This window comes from Excalfactoria chinensis, chromosome 3 (assembly GCF_039878825.1).
Source record: "Excalfactoria chinensis isolate bCotChi1 chromosome 3, bCotChi1.hap2, whole genome shotgun sequence".
In the NCBI taxonomy this organism is placed as follows: Eukaryota; Metazoa; Chordata; class Aves; order Galliformes; family Phasianidae; genus Excalfactoria; species Excalfactoria chinensis.
The window spans coordinates 102,360,852-102,379,896 of record NC_092827.1 but is presented as its reverse complement, the minus strand read 5'-3'; the positions used below and the strand labels follow the sequence as shown (position 1 = coordinate 102,379,896).

Below are 19,045 nucleotides of genomic sequence, written 5' to 3'. Positions count from 1 at the left end.
AAAAGTAATCAGATTGTACCAAGTTGTTTTGTTCTTCCCTCCTTCTGCTTCTTTTCTTCAGGCTCTCTCTTCCTTCCTGCAGATTACCATATTCTCTTTTACTTAACTGCTGGTATTTCATTCCTCCTTTTAAAGAGAGTTTATTTCAATTTATATTGTATTCAGAAATAGAGGTCAGGCTGCATCTCGTCTTGTTTTTCTGATAAATCTGTCTGTACAGCAAGTTACAGTCTTCCCTTTTGACCCTGCAACTGAGGAGAGAAGTACATTTTTTTTCTTTTCTATGAAATGAGAAATTCCTGAAAGACCTTTTGTTTCCTTTGTTGACATGTGAAAACAGCTCCATCCTTTGCACTATATGAGCAGAAAAATGAAGCTGGAAAGATCCCTGGTCTTCAGACATGCCTGCTGGCCTGTCAAGATCTTCAACGTGTCACTTCATTCTGCACTGAGAGCTAGCAGTGCAGAGCAGAAGGAGGCAACCAAGAAGAAAATATCTAGTGGCACGTAATGGCCTATTTCAGGACAGGCTTGGAGCTTCTTGGAGCATTTTGATTTTTCTTTATTTCTTCAGAGATTTTTTTGTTACAGAAAAAAAGTCTTATGAAAAATGGCTGTGTTATTTATGTGTCTGTTATTCAAGCATAGCACAGGCAGGGCCCTCAGTACCTCCCAACAACTTTGACCTAAATGCTCAGGATAAACCCACTGTGTTCTCTGTTCTTGTCAGCTATAGGTCTTGTAGCAGATTTCAAACCAGAAAGTATCACAGCATCACAGAATTGTAGGGGTTGGAAGGGACCTCTAGAGATCATCGAGTCCAACCCCCCTGCCAAAGCAGGCTCCCTACACCACACTGCACAGGTAGGCGTCCAGGTGGGTCTTGAATATCTCCATAGAAGGAGACTCCACCACCTCCCTGGGCAGCCTGCTCCAGTGCTCCGTCACCCTCACTGTAAAGAAGTTTTTGCGCACATTCATGCAGAGCTTCCTATGCTGAAGTTTCAGCCCATTTCCCCTAGTCCTGTCCCCACGCACTACTGAAAACAGACCAGCCTCGCCACTACGTCTCCCACTCTTCAGGTATTTATAAACCTGGATCAAGTCCCCTCTCAGCCTTCTTTTCTCAAGGCTAAACAGACCCAGTTCCCTAAGTCTCTCCTCGTAGGGGAGATGCTCCAGGCCCTTCACCATCTTTGTGGCTCTTCGCTGGACTCTTTCCAAGAGATCCCTGTCGTTTTTGTACTGGGGAGTCCAGAACTGGACACAGTATTCCAGATGAGGCCTCACCAGGGCAGAGTAGAGGGGGAGGATCACCTCCCTTGACCTGCTGGACACGCTCTTTTTAATGCACCCCAGTATGCCATTGGCCTTTTTGGCTACAAGGGCACACTGCTGGCTCATGGCCAACCTGTCGTCCACCAGGACACCCAGGTCCCGCTCAGCAGAGCTCCTCTCCAGCAGGTCATCCCCCAGCCTGTACTGGTGCATGCAATTATTTATACCTAGGTGCAAGACTCTACACTTGCTTTGGTTAAACCTCATCTGGTTTCTTACTGCCCAGCTCTCCAGCCTGTCCAGGTCTTGCTGAATGGCAGCACAGCCTTCAGGCATGTCAGCCAATCCTCCCCTCTTTGTGTCATCAGCAAATTTGCTGAGGGTGGTCACTATCCCCTCATCAAGGTCGTTGATGAAGATGTTGAACAAGACTGGACCCAGTACAGACCCCTGGGGGACGCCGCTAGTCACAGGCCTCCAGCCAGACACCGCACCGCCAACGACAACCCTCTGCACTCTGCCAGTCAGCCAATTCTCCATCCACTTCACCGTCCACTCATCTATCCCATACTTCCTCAGCTTTGTTATAAGGATGTCATGGGGGACCGTATCGAAAGCCTTACTGAAATTAAGGTAGACTAGTATCATAAAGTATCAATTCCTTCATTTATTCCCAAAAGTAATTAATCATATACAAACCACATTACTTTTGTTGTGGAATTTGATTTTAAATTTGCCACACATTTTTCACCAAATCTTCACTATGTAGCATTGTGTTAACATAAAACTTCCAAGCTTTTTAAAGGTTTGTCTATTCCAAACATAAAACAGGGTGGGTTTGTAGTAGAGAATGATTTACAAGGGTCTAACTAGCTAGAGCTATTTTAGAATAGCATCAGATTTTCAGGCTTCTTTATTGTGCAAAGAAGCCTTAGCAGTGAGAATGGTTTTCATTGTCAAGAGATGGGTGACAAGACTCAGTATCTTTCCAAGAGCAATTTTTGCATGATGGTTGGGCCATTCCAGGAAGTAAATGTAGTTTGTATGGAAAATGCGTTTGGTTGATTGATGTTAATCTAAGACTAGTTAATATAATGGTTATAGAAAAGATTCAGTTCATAAATAGTAAATACAATGGAAAATTATACAGTCGCAACAATAAAGACAAACACTCAGCCTTTGGGTGCTTCAGCGAAAGAGTGTTTGGACAACCTGATGAGGTTTGTAATAATAAAGTAAGGATAGTGAACTTCAGATGTCTCTTGTTTGAAACATCCATTTCAAGATCTCAGTAAGCCTATCAATTACATATGTATGTATTAAAGATAGCCAAACCCACTTTCTTTTGGCAGTGTCAAGTATCAATTTACTAATGCAAGTAAAATTCTCTGAGCCAGAATCCATTTTTACTTTGATTACCTTAGGCATTCTTGATATATTTCAGTATTTAGGATTATAGAAAAGTCTAGTTTGGAAGGGGCTTCCAGAAATCATCCAGTCCAACTTTCTCCTGAGAGCACAGCCTTAGATCAGGTTACCTAGGGTCCTGTCAAGCCAAAGAAGTCTTAGATCATTTTTGTTGTGTATTAGGCGAAATATAAATCAGAGGGGGATACTAATAGCCCTTCTTTCTCCGGCAGCAACAGGACTGCTGTAACCTCCTTTTTAGAAGGAGTCTGTTTTCCACAGTGAAGATTACAAGCATGAAGAATTACCTCGATAATGGCTTCCATGTCACCCTGGCCCAAATCTCCGGCCGCAACCAGGCGCTTCCCAGACAGCACCTGGGGGTTCCGAGCGCTCTCTCTCTCCCACCTGATGAAGAACCGTGGCCGCGATCTCTTCATACTGGGCATCCACTACGTATCGAGTACGCATTAATGCAATGATGGTGCATGTTGCTGTGTGCTGATGAGCTGATGGACACTTTCGAGACTATGGACAGAAAGACTTTGAATGATGTTCACCGTACAGAGAAGATACATCAGGCGTAAGAAGAATGAAGAGGGATGGAAAACATCGCGGATGAGAACTTCTTCTCGAAAGGTTCCTGACAACAAGAGGACTATTCAATCACTTGCTCCATCGAGTTATGGTGGTGTTTTCTTACCATGGTTGTGCCTTATGCTACTGATTATATGATAAAGAGTTTGGTAAGGTTGAGTTAAGATATATAGATTATATATATAGAGTAAAATAAATAAATTATATAGAGTACTATATAATATTAGTTATGGTAAGAGTGTATTTTAAGGTTATGCATAATGTTAAGGTTTAGCAAATAAGATGGATAATTCATTAGAGTTTCTTTAGGTATTTCCATTAGAGTATAGAATACTATAGAATGCAGGATAAGCTTTAAGCATTGGTTAGGTTTATAGTGTTGCGTATTGTAACGGGTTAAGTTTTCTTAGCATGGGGAGGGGGACATGTTGTGTATTAGGCGAAATATGGGAATATCGGGCTGTCACGCTACAGGCCCTCCCTCATTTCTGGAAGGATCGGTGATGTATATGAGATAGGCGTACACGAAGAGCATAGTTTATATAAGTGTGTGTTTGCTTTAAGAAATCGCCATTTTACTGCTCATCCTCTTGGTGTTGCTTCAGTAATTGGCCCAGCTGCGGACTTCTAGGGTCATTAAGTCATTAGCGGCCGTAAAGTCTTCAGGGGGGGAAAGGAAAAATTATGAAATAAAGAGAAGTATATGACATAAATGAAGATTCTAATTAAGAACATGAAGATCAAATGTCTAACAACAAAATACTGTTCAAAACTTAGGATCTGCTGCCCATTTTTTCTATGAACTAAACTCCTCAGTGTTTCCTTAGTGGTTTCTGAAACAGCTATCAAAGACATACGCTAATATTTTAAAAATAAGATAGGTCTATAATAAAATAATATTTTAAAAATAAGATAGGTTTATAACTGGAAAATAGTTCCACCTAACTGACTTATGGGAGCAAGAACAACTAATGTGTGACATGTTAAAAAGAGAGTGCTATCATTAATGGAGGAAAAGCAAATACAACTGGAAATGTCACACAATGCTGAGAGCTATCTTCAGAAAGACCCCACAACCAGCTGAGCATAATACAACCTCTTACGGTTGTAACTGATGATTGTGTTGAAATACAGTGAAGCTCATCTGTTTGTGATCTAGAGAGGGTGCACAGTATTACCAACAACCTGGGTTTCCACGTGTCATTAAAAAGTCAACATTTCAAATGACAAAGAATGAATCATGGTTGTGATTACTACTTTTCTTGCCTCTATCTGGAAAATAACTGATGAGGAAAACATACTTTCCTGTCAGAGTTCTAGTCCTTACTTTTTTACAGGCAATGTTTTCTAGCAGACTAAAATTCAGAAAACTCAGGGGAAAAAAAACGTCATCAATATTGAAAAATTTAATTCTAACTGCTTAGCAATCTAGGGCTTAGGTACAGTACATCCATAAACTGAATGAATGGGCAGCATTATTCATCACAACTGCCACCAAGACAGATGTGAAAGCACGAGCAGTTTACTTTTGAAGTAGACTGGTGCTCAGTGAAGAGACTGTGACAATCAAAGACAACACAATACTTTATATCAGCAACTAGCATCTCAGCCAGGAAGGGAATTCCCATCCCCATACCAACAAATATTTGTGCGTTTAATCTACTAGATCTATTATCAATGAGTTTCTGGAAAATATTTTACTCACTTTCTTCTTCACCAAATATCCAGCAAAGAAAACACGTGTAACTCTTCTGATAAAAATCAGAAACTCATCTTGATAAACAGTTCAGTTTAGGAATGGAACAAGAAGGCTGTAGTATAGTAATCTCAATTTATTATGAAGCATAGAAACTGATGATATAATAAAAACGTAGCAAATATACATGAGTAAGCTTGAGACTTCCAAGGCCAAAACTTTTATGAACGTGGCACTAATACTGATTTGGAAGAAATATTTCAAATAATGCCAGGAAAAACAGGCTGGAATTTCTTACTGCAGCAGAAGCTTCATTCAGTTGCTTTCATATCACATTAAATGAAGGCAAAATCCAAACTAGAATCATACCCTAATAGATGTAAGCATGAATGAAAATGAGTTGTACGATATCCACAAAATGACAGTTCAATTTCCAATTCTTTACCAGTCTTAAAATTAAATTCTGTAGGTGTGACATTGGACAATGAAGCAAGACTGAGCTGAAAACCACTGCATATTGGTGGAGATCTTTTGGTAGAATGAACAAGAATATTTGTGCAGGATGTGAGTTTTTATAATCTGACAATGAAAAACTTTTGCCTACTGACAAAAGGACATGACACCATACATCTGACTGCTGCATGCACCTCCACTTATTTTTCAAATTTGTGGGTAGAAACGTATGTTCAGCATAGGGTGAACTTGTCAGGAAGCAGGAAGTTCTTTAAGTAGGTTTCAGAATATCCCTCCAAAACAACACATACTGGGTCTGAAGTTGACATTCTCGATTACTACAAGACCTAAGGAACTTAATGATTGAGATTTTTGTGCAGTTGTTCTTCTCAGGAATCTATTTGGATTGCATTATTAATCACCCAAGGGCAGAGGCAGATACTCTTGCCACTTGGATACACAGCTGTGGAAAACTTGCACTTTGAGAACATACTTTGAGCTGCAATACCTAAGAAGCGCAATTGGACTTCTGATAATGATTGTTATTGTCTTGAATCTCCAATAAATAAATAAATAAATAAAATCAATAAACAAACATATCATTACTGTATTTGTTAACAATGGTGTGATGATGTTGGCTATAAGGATTTAGTTTTCTGAGATCCAGAATAAAAAGTGCTTTCTATCCATTAGTGACAGTTAACTACTTTCAGTGCATGGTGACCATGGACACCATGGAAAACAGACTGCAATCCTAACAAAACACTGAGGCCGATAGGTGGATCAGTAAACCAACTATAGCTCAGCTGGTAGTAACCTGTGACAGCAGCAGAAAATGCTTAGTTTGGAGGGGGTAGACTGATTAAATGGTTATATCTGATAGGGAGGAAAGAAACTGTGTGGTGCACTTAACTGTCATCATGCATAAAGCAATTCATTCCAAACTAACTGATGAAGTAAAAGAACATTTACCTCTAGGCAGAAGGGAGACCCACAGATTCAAGATGAAAAAATAAAGCATACCCCAGGAAAAATATGAAATGCAATACACTATGTACAGAGCACATTGAGAATAATTCCATCAAATAACTAATACAGCAAGGAACAGTACATTCTCAAGAACTGTCTTTTTAACAGCTCTGTATTCATTCTTCATTTAATCTGCCCTCTGTTAAAAAATAATACTCCACCATTATTCCTAATTTACCTTATGAACAATCACCAGGCCTAATAGTTAACTGAAATAAAATTGTGAAAGTTATGCTGATGGCACAAGTGCCAAAACATTCCTTGCTCCAATAAATGGACATTGTTTTCTCAGCTGTCTTACAGAAAAATGGTATTATGTCTCATGTCAACTCTGATAGAAAAAAATGCCATAGAGCCAGACAAAAATATTCTTAAAGTAGTCATTTACCAAAATTAATTGGTGACATCAAACTTATGTGGAACTTTAGGAGCTTCTCAACATAATTAGTAACACATATGACTAGATTTTGGAACATCAGTCTTTTCCTTTCCCCAAAATCTAGCATGTCAATTCATATAATTTTAAGGGTTTTGAACTCAGCCTAAAAAGCCTATTCTAGGACCAGCAAAGATCAAATGCAGATAGTCAGTGCTAACAAACACATTCAGAGGTATAGAACACAAAGTAAAACCAAAAATCTTTACATCCACCAGGACTCCCAACAACTCTCCTAACCATACTTTCATCACTAACCCAATCTAACATCATGACATCATGATGCTTTAAACATGCTGATGTTCCAGGAGAATGGCTTCATCTTCAATACAAATTTCCTACAATTCAGAGGTAGGCTCGATGCCCACTGGATCACAGAAATTTAAACAAAAAGTCTCAGACTACATTGAAGCAGAGCTACATTAATAAATTATAAAGGTCTTCAAAAAATGCAAAGATTTGGATTTCTTGTTAGTATTTCACATGTAAAGATTTATGTCCTATTTCCCTTCACATATGAATAAGTCCTGGAAAATATTTTCAGAAATTATACCCACTGAAGATTAATTTACTTTTAAGTTTTTAAACTGCTTCATCTGTGTTAATGGAGTGATTCATACATTATCCCATAAGGTAGTTCCTGCAGGGCCTTCAAAATAGCTGCAAAGCAAAGGCCTGTGATAACTCTCCAGAAAGATGAAAGACAGAGCAAAAACTGAAGACTGAGTTTAGAAATGCAGCATGCTCTTTCAATTGGATAACTCCCCTGTTGTGCTGGCTACACAACAGATAGTCGCAAAAAAATGTATTAAATGAGTTATTACCAGGTGACCAAAAGGAACTAGGTAAATACTGAACAGACTGTTCAAAACCCACCAGATTCCTGAGCAACCCAACTTGACAATAACTTTTCACGAGGTTAGCTATGTCAACAAGACTGCTTCGTAGTTTATTCAAAAAAAAATGGTTATAAAATGTAAATTCAGTAAATTTCAAATAAAAACTAATGCCAAGGAATTAATTTAACACTTTACATATACAACAGTGGGTAAAATTGCCACTGTTAAATTGCTGAGGAATGCACTAGAACCCAGTGCAATATAGGCTTCTAAATTAACAAAGAATAACAGAATCATAGAACCACCAAGGTTGGAAAAAACCTCTAAGATCAACCAGCCCAACCATCCACCCACCAGCACATCTAAACATTTCTCTAACACCCTTCAGGGATGGTGACACCACCACCTCCCAGGGCTACCTGTGACAGTGCCTGACCACTCCTTCAGTTAACAAACTGTTCCCAACATCCAACCTGAATCTCCCCTGGTGCAACCCGAGTCCAAAATGTAATGTGTTATGTTTTCACATAAATACGTCCTGCATCTGACATTATTCCATTGCACGTATCTTCATTTTGGCAGAACCAAAAACCAGCTCAAAATATAGCAGTTAGGCGGGAAGATCCATTTTGCTCTGTTAGACCTACCTGTGCATTTTTCCAGTCCACTTCCAAGTACCCAAATCTCAATTCCAAAGAATCCAAAGGATTCCTTTTAAATTTCTGTGACCAGGACTTACATAAACAAACACAGAATTAAAGCTTTTCATCTTTTTTATGCAAGCACTATGACTCATTCCATTGCCTATTATTTCTCTTTTTCTCCTGATTTGGTAGCAAACTATTCAAAGCAAACATTCCAAGTCTGGAATTCTGCCTTCACTTGCTGATACTGTATTTTTTCTCTAGCTTCTAGAACCTTGGATGCTACAGAGTTGGGTTTTTTTGGTGACGTGTTTGTTTTTGTTTGTTTGTTACTGCTACAATGCAACAGGAGAGAAAGCAGACTTTACGTCATAACTATCAGGTTCAGAAGAATAAAACTTATTTTCCTCTTTTTACTATCTTTTTTGCATAGTTCTAACTAGTCTTAGATTTGAAAGATAGCACTTACAGCTAAATCAGCTTTTCCAAATCTCTGTTGCCAAAATAAGCTTCTTTATAATTGTACTTCTGTCTAATTGTACTACTTTATCAAGCACCTTCTCTCCATGTCACTGTTTTGCCTGCACCAACCTCAAGCCCAGAGGAAAAAAAGAAAAGCTCGCCTTTGGACCATCAAAATTGCAGATAGGACATCCCTTGACGCAGATCTGTGGTATGGCCTAAAAGCAGCTTGCTCAAAAGTCTAGAATTAAGTAAAAATCTAGAATTAAGTATTTAGCAATTTATTTATGTACAAAAGCTTTTTTTTTTTTTTTTGAATATAGTAACTCATCTGAAGAGTTACCAATGCCCCAATAAAAGAGTCAGTTCTCCCTGGCTACTTCTACTCCTTATTTACACTTTTTGTCACAGCATCTAATGTCAAATTTTCACTCTAAATAAATTTGAAATGTTTTCATCTGAGAGCTATGATATAACTTATATCCAAAATTCTGTATGCAAAAGACTCCTGAATTCAAAAGAAGGTCCCAAAACAATTACATGCCAAATAGCAGCACCAATTCATTAAATAACAAAGCACTTGAAAAGAAGCGTGAATAACAATGCATAAAATAATGCATAGGACAAAACATAAAAAAACATACTGATGTTCCATTAACATTATTTAACAACCTTAAGGACTGAAAAATCTTTCCAAGTCTCAAAGTGCAAAAAGGTTTGTGTCCTGAGCCTTTGTCTTTAATCTTTTAAATACATACAGGGAAGCTGCATGTAAGCTTTTAGATAATCAACCTTTCCACCACTATAAATGTCACATCTATGTTAAACTTCAGAGCATGTTGCATTTCTTTTAGGCAGCTGTGTTCAAGCAGATGCATCTACAGGTTCCATAAGAAAGCATTACCTGAACATGATCTTGAAAAACCTCTTGTGACAACATATCACCTAACAGAACATTCCAAGAAGGGAAAGCAATATTCCCATTTGTGATTCTAGTGGAAAACCTGCTTTGAGCACCTTTTGTTCTGCTGTTTTCTGTAACCACATAGCTCAGATATGGCTCTTTAGAACTTCCTCGTCTTAAAAAGTGAAATAACCACTGCAAGCCCAAACAAGATTGGTCAGATATTTCTAATTCTAGGTTAGAGCCACATCTGTACCACCCTTTCATGTTCTTATGCCACAAAAAGGACTAGAACTGGACAAAGACCTAGAGATAAAACTGTGACATCAACACAGATCTGCCAAGGGGAAATCATGTTTAACCATGGATTGAGAACTGGCTAACTGATGGAGCTCAGAGGGTTGTGATCAGCAGTGCAGTTTGGTCGGAGGCCTGTAACTCGTGTTCCCCAGGGGTCAGTTCTGGGTTCGGTCTTGTTCAATATCTTCATCAGCAACCTGGATGAAAGGATGGAGTACAGCCTCAGCAAGTTTACTAATGATACAAAGCTGAGAGTTGCGGCTGAGACATAAGAAGTCTGTGCTACTATTCAACAAGATCTAGACAGTCTGGAGAGTTGGGCAAAGAGGAACCTGATGAGGTTGGAGCACCTCCCCTACAAAGACAGGCTGAGGGTGCTGGGCATGTTCAGCCTGGAGAAGAGAAGGCTGCAAGGAGACCTCACTGCAGCCTTCCAGTATTTAAAAGAGGATTATAAAAAGGAGAGCAATCAACACTTATACTCTGGTAGATAGTGACAGGACAAGGGGGAAAGGTATTAAGCTCAAGGAGGGAAGGTTTAGATTGGATGTCAGGGGGAAGTTCTTTACAGAGAGAGTGGTAAGGTACTAGAGCAGGCTGCCCAGAGAGGTTGTGGATGCTCCATCCCTGAAGGTGTTCAAGATCAAGCTGGATAAGGTTCTGGGCCGCCTGGTCTAATATCAGGAATGGAAGCTGGTGTCCCTGGAGGTGGCAGGAGGGTTGGAACTTGATGATCCTTGTGGTCCCTTCCAACCCAAACCATTCTATGATTTAACAAGAGCAAGTGTAGAGTCTTGCACCTGAGGAAGAATAACCACATGTATCAGTACAGGTTAGGGGATGACATGATGGAGAGGTGTTCTGTGGAGAAGGACCTGTGGGTTCTGGTGGCCAACAATGAGCCAGCAGTTTGCCCTGGTGGCCAAGAGGACCAATGGCACCCTGGGGAGCATTACAAAGAGCACTGGGCAGCAGGTCAAGAGAGATTATTCTCCCCCTCTTTTCCACCTTAATGAAGCCACAGTAGTCTAAATGGGCTCCCCTGCTAAAAAAGACAAGAACCTCCTAGAAAGTGTCCAGCAGAAGGCTACAAAGATGATTATAAGGGCCTGGAGCATCTACCATAAGAGGAAAGGCTGAGTAAGCTGGGTCTGTTCAGCCTGGGGAAAGGAAGATTGAGAGATCTGATGTTTATAAACACCTAAAGGGAAGTGTGGGGCAAGTGGATGGGGCCAGACTCTTCTCAGTGCTGTGCAGCAATAGACAAGAACTCCAAGATTCCAATTTAAGATTAAGGAATACCACAACCTTGATTTATAATAAGCAAGATACACAGCTCTGTAAGATGAGCTACTTCTCACAAATCCAATATAAAACACACTACACTATATAAAATTAAATGTTAGTCATTTTTCAACTTGGAAAAGATAAAACCAAATACTCAGGCACTTTCTGCAGAGGAATACAAGTGCTTCCTATTTTGCTGGACAAGGTTTTTTCTTTTCGCATTTCAATAATGAGCCAAATCAAATTGATTTAAATGCTCAAAACTCTACTTACATTTTTTAATAATAATTAATAATAACCAACTACTTGTCCAAACAAACACACAAGCTGTGACTGGGCGAGCAGCAAATCTTACTTTTTCTACTATTGTACCTAATGTATCACTGGGATGTCTAATTGCAACTCTGTTTAAGAAATATAGACAAATAACAGCCATTCTCACAGGCATACTGCTATAAATTGCTTAAATTTTTTTCTGCATTTTATCTCATCTATGTATTTTTAAAACTACGTTTGATAAGATTCTGTAACTATATAATTCAACATGTTTTATGTATCAGTAAGTATATTTAAAAAACAAATATTTATGCCAACTCAAAGCAGTGTAAGGGCTTAAGACCTAAATGCACCATAGCAATTAACTGTAACAAAAACATGAATGATCCCCATAATTTCCTGAAGAAATGGCCTCCCCTCCTCCCCCCCCCCCCATTTTTTTTTCCTCTTTCTTTTTGAGACTGAATGTAAAAGCTATAAGGTGACAACATGAGTTTCTCTGGGGATGGATTTCTTTAATATGAAACTCCAGTTTCAAAAACAACTTCCAGTTTCAAAACACTTCCCAAAGCATTTCAGTACACACAGATCTCAGATTCTTCTTCATCCTAGCTGTTCCACAGTCATGCCTTTAAAGGTGTACTGACTTTGTTTAAGTACCTACATAACACTGGCACAGGAAGCAGGTCTGGGCATTCTGCTGTTGAAAATTTCATATGGCTTCATTGCTACCTTCCTACCTTTCCAGGGACTATGTTTCAGCAGTCCTGCATGTGCACCCTCTGTGACTGAAGTTTAGGTTATGTACAAGCTACAAACAGATCCATTTCCCATGCACTTTCAGTAAATGAGAATGATAAGTTGAATGTTATTTTACAGCAAACAAATGCTGTGCCTCACCATCAGAAAGGTGGCAATAACGTATAAATCTGGAGTATATTGTATCCATTCAAATAACACCACTCTATGAACAGAAATCTTATTATGCATAAGATTTCAATAAAAATATTGAAATACAACTCAGATATTTTAACTCCAGGGTCTTGATTTGCAAATCTCTGCCATGGATTGAGTTATTCAAAAGTTACTTTTGCTATAGTCAACAACACATGACATTGCTGGAGGCAGACATATTTCTCTTTTCTCCAACTGCAGAAAGACAAGAAAACATGTATTCGTGTTCCAATGTGAGTCTCCTGAAAAGGACTCTCTAAAAATAAGGCAGGCTTCTTGTCACTCTCACAGCCCAGTAAATCTCATCACCACTGGCACATCCACATTTTTAATCTCAATCTGTCAGCACAGCAGAACACCCGCATACTTACAGCAATATTCTGATAAATCCTACATTACTATTACGCTGTAAGCAGTCTTACAGAAACGACATGCTTTAGTATCCACAGATAATAGGCTGGCTTTCCAGGTAGCATGCTCAGGCAGCAAACACTGCAGGGGGTCCTGAGAAAGGCAGCAGTACCTTTCTCACAAGTGATTTAATGCCAGCCAGAATGCAAAATGTGCTCGTTTAAAATGCTTAATGCCACAAGATATCAGACATTGATGTATCTGTCAAATTAAATACAGGCATCATATAATTTTAGGAAATTATGATATAGGAAAAGTGCAGATAAAGTCTTCAATACATATTCAGAAAAACTGTTCAATATTGCAGATATGACTGGAAATAAAAACAGGCAGACAAACTTATTACCATTTACCATTACCATTACCATTTACCATTACCATACTTATTACCATTTACCATTACATCATCACATTTTCCAAAACGTTGGACCAAATCCAAAACAAAGAAAGCTACATGCTTAATAATACTCTACACAACACTTTCCACATTAAAACATTGCAATAGTTCTGCTTTGACACAACTTCCACACCTAAGTTATGATGCTTCATGTAGATTATGCTTCAAGATCAAATGTGGAGTTACAATGCAAGACATTTTGTGATTGCTTTGTGGTCTATAACACAGACCTTAGGGTAAACTACAGGGCTTACAGAGCAGAGAAAATAGGAATATTCTGACCTTCAACAACCTTTAGCTGCTAGATCACTCTTGTGAAAAAAATAAAAGAAATAAACATTTAAAAAGAAGGAAGGAAGGTAAAGAATACTGCATATTGTGTGTTCTTGGACTCCCTAAATTGCACATCTTTTTGGGCTCCAAATAAAATGCACCAGTAGTCTTCAGAAAACCAATGCTATTACTTTCAACCAAGTGTTCATCCTGCTTTATAAAGACAAGACTTGATAATCAATAGTGTTAATTATTCCATAATTAAATGACATGCAAGAAGAATTGTATTACATGACAGGAAGTAACAAAAATCACTGAATGCCATCCACAAAGCTGGACTCACTTCAACCAGGTAACTCAGAAATCCGCCTCACTGGAAAGTGAAGAGGCAGAAGAGCTCAGAAGTACAGCACCTTGTAGTTGCTTTGTACAGAAAACAGACTTCAGAACTCACTTGTCCATACCCTGAACATCTACTTTATTAGCTGAGTGCAGAACCTATTTTTCAAATATGAATTTTATTGGGAAAATAAACCAAATCATTTCTTCATTAATCCAGTACAGTCTTGTCTACTTTTGCCAGAACTAAACTATGTCCAACTGAATTATCTTGACAGAAAGCAAGAGGCAAGACCATTAAAACTGTGACAACAAAGAATATCCACTTTCATGACTTCACCAAACACTTAAAAGAAACGTACCTTTCCCCCACCAAAAAATAATATTTAATGAATGCTTTCAGCATGGAAGGAGCTGATGGCAACCCCTGGAAGTAGTTCTGCCCATTTTAAGGCCTTCCAGTCTTAATGATTTTGCATTATTTTCCAAAGTCTGCAAGCTTCATTTATTTATTTTTAACCATGTTTCAAACCTCCTTAAATATTACAACCTGTTGGACTACAAATATACACACTATTGTTTAGAATTAGTCCCAGGGAAATAAATACCACCAAAACAAGAAAAAACAAATTACTATCTACAGCCCATTCATGTCAATTGGATGCTACGAACTCTAAACTATTATGATTTCAATTCTAGTATTTATTAGCTACATAGTGATATTCATGCAAGGAACCATCTACTTGGAAACACTGGCAGCAATGGGATGTTCTTCAGTAAGGTCTACAAGCTGCATCAAAGGTAGCAAAGGCCACAATTAGCGAATGCAAAAGGTAGAACATTCTAGCAATATTTTGGTGACTCAAGCAAGAGCCCTATTTCCTCCCTAACAACAACTTATCTAGGCCACTAAAAGCTCAAATCATATGATATCTTGAGGCCTGCTCATGCTTTCTGAGCCAAGACATTTCATCCTCTGCTGAAACTATGGTCATCCTACAAAATTCTGATCTCGTTCCAGACAGGAACAAAATTCACCTAGTTAAAAATTAGGTGAGCAAACAGTGAGTTGTCAAAACACCTGCTGATTTGAACATGTGATTACTCATTTTCTTTAAAAAGTAGAACAGGCAGAGCAGCATCTGAAGCACAAACAGCCATCACTCCCATTCTTCCTATGCCCATTTTACACTCTAAATGAGACACTGCTAAAAGTGGTCTCTCTTATACAGAATGTTTTAAAAGACAAGGCACAGAAGTCACACAACACAGCCAGGTTTGTCCAGGAACTGTCATCAGGTATAATAAACTGGACATTATTTCCTCAGTAGATGGAATACTAAGGGTGGGGTAGAAGGGAGAAGAATAAAAGCATCTCTGTCAAACAAAAAAGCAGTGAGCCGTAGTTGTCTTGACAAGTTATCTTGAAAGAAAACTATGCATTCTATGATATTGCAGATTCAGTAAAATAGTCACTCTTATCTTAGTTATCTGAGGCAAGAGTCTATTTGAACAGCCTTCTGGAAGCGACAATACCTTTAAAACCATAATAAATTCTTAAGCAATCCCCAGCATGTCATGAAATGTGATTATCATGGACTATAAAAGGGAAGAGAAAAAGGCTACTTGGGACAGAGCAGCCAAAAACTCTCCCCAAGGAAAGCAGATATTTTTCTGTAAACAAGAGTCCAGAATGACTATATGACAACTGTGTGATTCTGTTAGCAAGTGTCCAAACTTTGACTTCAGCACGTGTTCCTGTGCTCACACCATGAGTCACCTGGGTCTGTGCTGATCACTGGGACAATGCCTCATTCATACTGAATTCAAGTGAACTGCGAGGGCAGCAGTTACATGTGCTCAGCATCACACCGTGCAACCTCCTTTATGAGGATATTCCAGGTTCAGATATTTAACAGGAGTAGAGTAGGGGCAGAAATAACATCGATTTTCTATTTACTGTATTTTGGACCGATTTTTTGAAAAGGTTACTTGGAATTCTGTAACTATGTTTTTTGTTACTTTTCATGGTGCAATAAATGTTGTATTTCTCTAATATAAGAGTATCAATTAAAGTCACTCTTCAGAAAGAAGGTGAAATAAAGAGACAAGAAATTGACCAGGTGAGGAGTAAGACCTTCTGTAGTCATCTTGCACCAGCCCGCTTGAGATTATTTTTTGTCTGGGGTACAAAGAACTGAAATTGACTTGGAGTGAGATTTCCAGGATGATAGAAATAGATTAGATTGATCTACGGGCCGGGTTTACAGCACACTTGGGCAGGGCGTAAAGGGAACTGCACCTGCCTTCTGTAAGGCAACAGAAGGAGAGAGCCAAGGTCCCAGAGCTGGAAAGAGCAAGGTGCTGGAGTCACCGTTTTGCAGCACTGTTGCATTAAGATCTCCCCATCAGATTTCCACGCTGAAACTGTTTTGCATTTGGTGCATCACAACAGGGGGAGGGGGAGGGAAGCTTTCCATCTCATCACTGCGACGTTTTGAAGCGATACCTCATAAATAACAATCAGCAACAATCTGCAGATAGCCCGCTTTCACCCCGACCACCGACACGAAATCCGAGCGGCTTTACGACGCCAGGTCGAGCCGCGAGAAGCGAGGAGGGGGAATCCTGCCGGCCCCGCTTTCCCCTCCCTTCATTTAATCCCCACCCCACCAGAAGACAAGTCAGCCCCCTTACCTGATAATATCGTCATTGTGCCCGAGGAAGAATTTCTGGCTGTGCTCTCGGGTGTTGTAAACCACGCCGACTCCGGCCACGAAGTAGACCACCTCCTTGCCCGCCGTGTAGTACAGGTTGTTGCGGCACTGGTGGCCCCTGTACCCGTAAACCCACTCCAGACGGAGCCGGCATCTGGGAGCCGTCCGATCCGCCATGATAACCAATCCCCTCTCCCCACCGGTAGGCACAAAACGCGGTGCTGCCCCTCCTTCCCTCAGCTCCTTCCCCCCGTCGGGGTTTTCCCCTTTCGAGCGTCAGCGATCCCCGCTCGGCCGACGAATCTTCAGGTAGCGCTTCCCAGCGAAGTGCCGTCAACGCGAAACGCGTCGGCAGCGCGGAGCTGTCAGCGCTGCGCCGCCACCATCATCCGCCGCCTCCCGCCGCGCAGCGGCCCGGGCGAGTGCCGGCAGCGGAGCCCGCCGCCCGCCCGCAGACACGGCCTTATCGCCGCCGCGCCTCACCGCCACCTGCCCGCGGCTCCACCGCCGCAGCTCCCGCCTCGTTTCCCCGCGCGGCGCCCCCTGGGCCGCCGTCCTCGCTGAGGTTTCTTATCTTTGGGTCAAAGCTGAGAGAAAAAAACAAAAAACAAAAAACAACAACAACAAAAACGAGGAAAAACCCAACAGCCCGCGTTTGTGAATAGCGGGATGCGCGCCTACCGAAGACGCAGCGGGGGAAGCGCTGCCTGAGCTCAGCCCGAAGCGGTCCGCGCTGCTCGGAGCCGTTCGGCGGCAGCCGGGGCTGTGCCGTGCCGTGAGAGGCTCTCCCAGCACACCTCCCCGTGCTGCGCTGCTCCCCGCCGATCCAACGCTTCCTCTTTGCAGCCAGTGTAATTCAAACAATTCCAGGTTCTCGCGTCCCGGGGCAGTTTGTCACCAAAGACGTGGGCAGGACTGGGGTCTGCTGCGTTCTTTATTACTATTTATTTACTGTTGTTCTTTGGAGCGACGTTCCCCAGGAGCACGCCGTTTCGCTGCCCTCCCGCTCCCCCTTCGGCAGCATCGCCGTTAGTAGCGGGGCGTGGGCGCCCTTCGCGCCGGCAATCCGCAGCTTCGTAGTATCACCCAGCGAGACCGAACCGCTCCGAAACTCGGCCGCGTGGGCAGGGCAAACAGTCTCCATTAGCGGCGACCACCCTCACGGTGGCACCGCGGCAGACGGAAGGAGGGAGCAGCTCCTCCCCTCCCTCCTCTTCACAAAGCACCCCACGCTCGCTGCCTGCCCCGCCCGAGGAGACACAGGCCAGCGACACTGCAAACCCGAGAGCGAAACCCGACATCGCACCCCGCGCAACACAAGGCGCGGCGCCCCGAGAGTGTGCGAGGGCGGAGGCCTGTCCCCCTCAGTGAGGCGGGGCCGGGGGCGACGGCCGCGCTCAGGCCACTCGCCCGCCTTCGCCCCGCGGGGTGCTTCATGGGAAAGCGAGTTCCGGCACGGCCGCCTCTGGCCGAGCAGCCGAGGAGCAGCGGGCGGATTGAGACTACAGCTCCCATGGTGCCGCGCGGCGCCGCTCCTGGCGGTTGCTGTGGTGACGGTCCTGCAGCGCGGGCGAAGGTGCAATGGCGCTTCCCGCCCTTTTAGCGGCGGCTCGCGAACATCTACTCGGTGTGTTACTGTTTCCGTCATACGAGAGGTGTAGAAAACCAGGTGCCAGCCGAGTTAATTAACGCTTGTGGTCATTAACCCTCAGTCCAAAGAAAGAGCTCCAGTCTTTCACTTTACAGGCAAATGTAAAAAGCAATGCTTTCCTTCCAAGGATGGTTCTGTACAGTTCTCCCAAGTCTTTGGAATATGTCCATCCTTCTCTCAAATGTGGCTTGCTGCATGAGCCAGGTGCGAATTTACATAATAAAGAAACAAATTTCTTTTTCAGCCTACAATCGCTTCCAAATTTTCATGTTAGTTTGGAAAAAACACTGAATTACAGAATGGCAGGGGTTGGGAGGGACCTGAAGAGATCATCGAGTCCAACCCCCCTGCTAAAGCATATCCCCTACAATAGGAGGCACAGATAGGTATCCAGACAGGTCTTGAATATCTCTATAGAAGGTGATTTTACAACCTCTCTGGGCAGCCTGTTCCAGTGCTCTGTCACCCTCACCATAAGAACATTCCTTTGCGTGTTCCTATGCTTCCTATGCTCCAGTTTTAGGCCATACTCCTTGTCCTGTTGCTGGTCCTCCCTTCAGTGTTTTGGTTTTCTTTCCAACATTTAACCTGTTCACTCTTCCTATGAACCGCACAGCAAAACATGCATCTTGTTCTGTTCAAACATGCAGACATTAGGATGATTGTTGCCAAGTACTCAAATCTGTTACTACTAA

The 19,045-nt window shown here is 41.6% G+C and overlaps 1 protein-coding gene across 6 annotated transcripts in view; it reads right to left on the bottom strand.

Annotated features, from left to right (window-relative positions):
- The window catches only part of EML6 (EMAP like 6), a 119,600-nt gene extending 101,459 nt beyond the window's left edge, over nucleotides 1-18,141 (bottom strand). For 5 of the 6 annotated variants that reach the window (XR_011903259.1, XM_072333706.1, XM_072333708.1 and 2 more), the window contains exon 1: nucleotides 16,680-18,141. Coding sequence is in view for 5 of the 6 variants with exons in the window: in XM_072333706.1 (XP_072189807.1) it covers nucleotides 16,680-16,876 (197 nt within the window). In the remaining variant the exon portion in view is untranslated. The remainder of the gene's footprint in view (nucleotides 1-16,679) is intronic. The other variant, XM_072333707.1, reaches the window with a different exon arrangement.
- Between the last annotated feature and the right edge of the window lie 904 nt (nucleotides 18,142-19,045).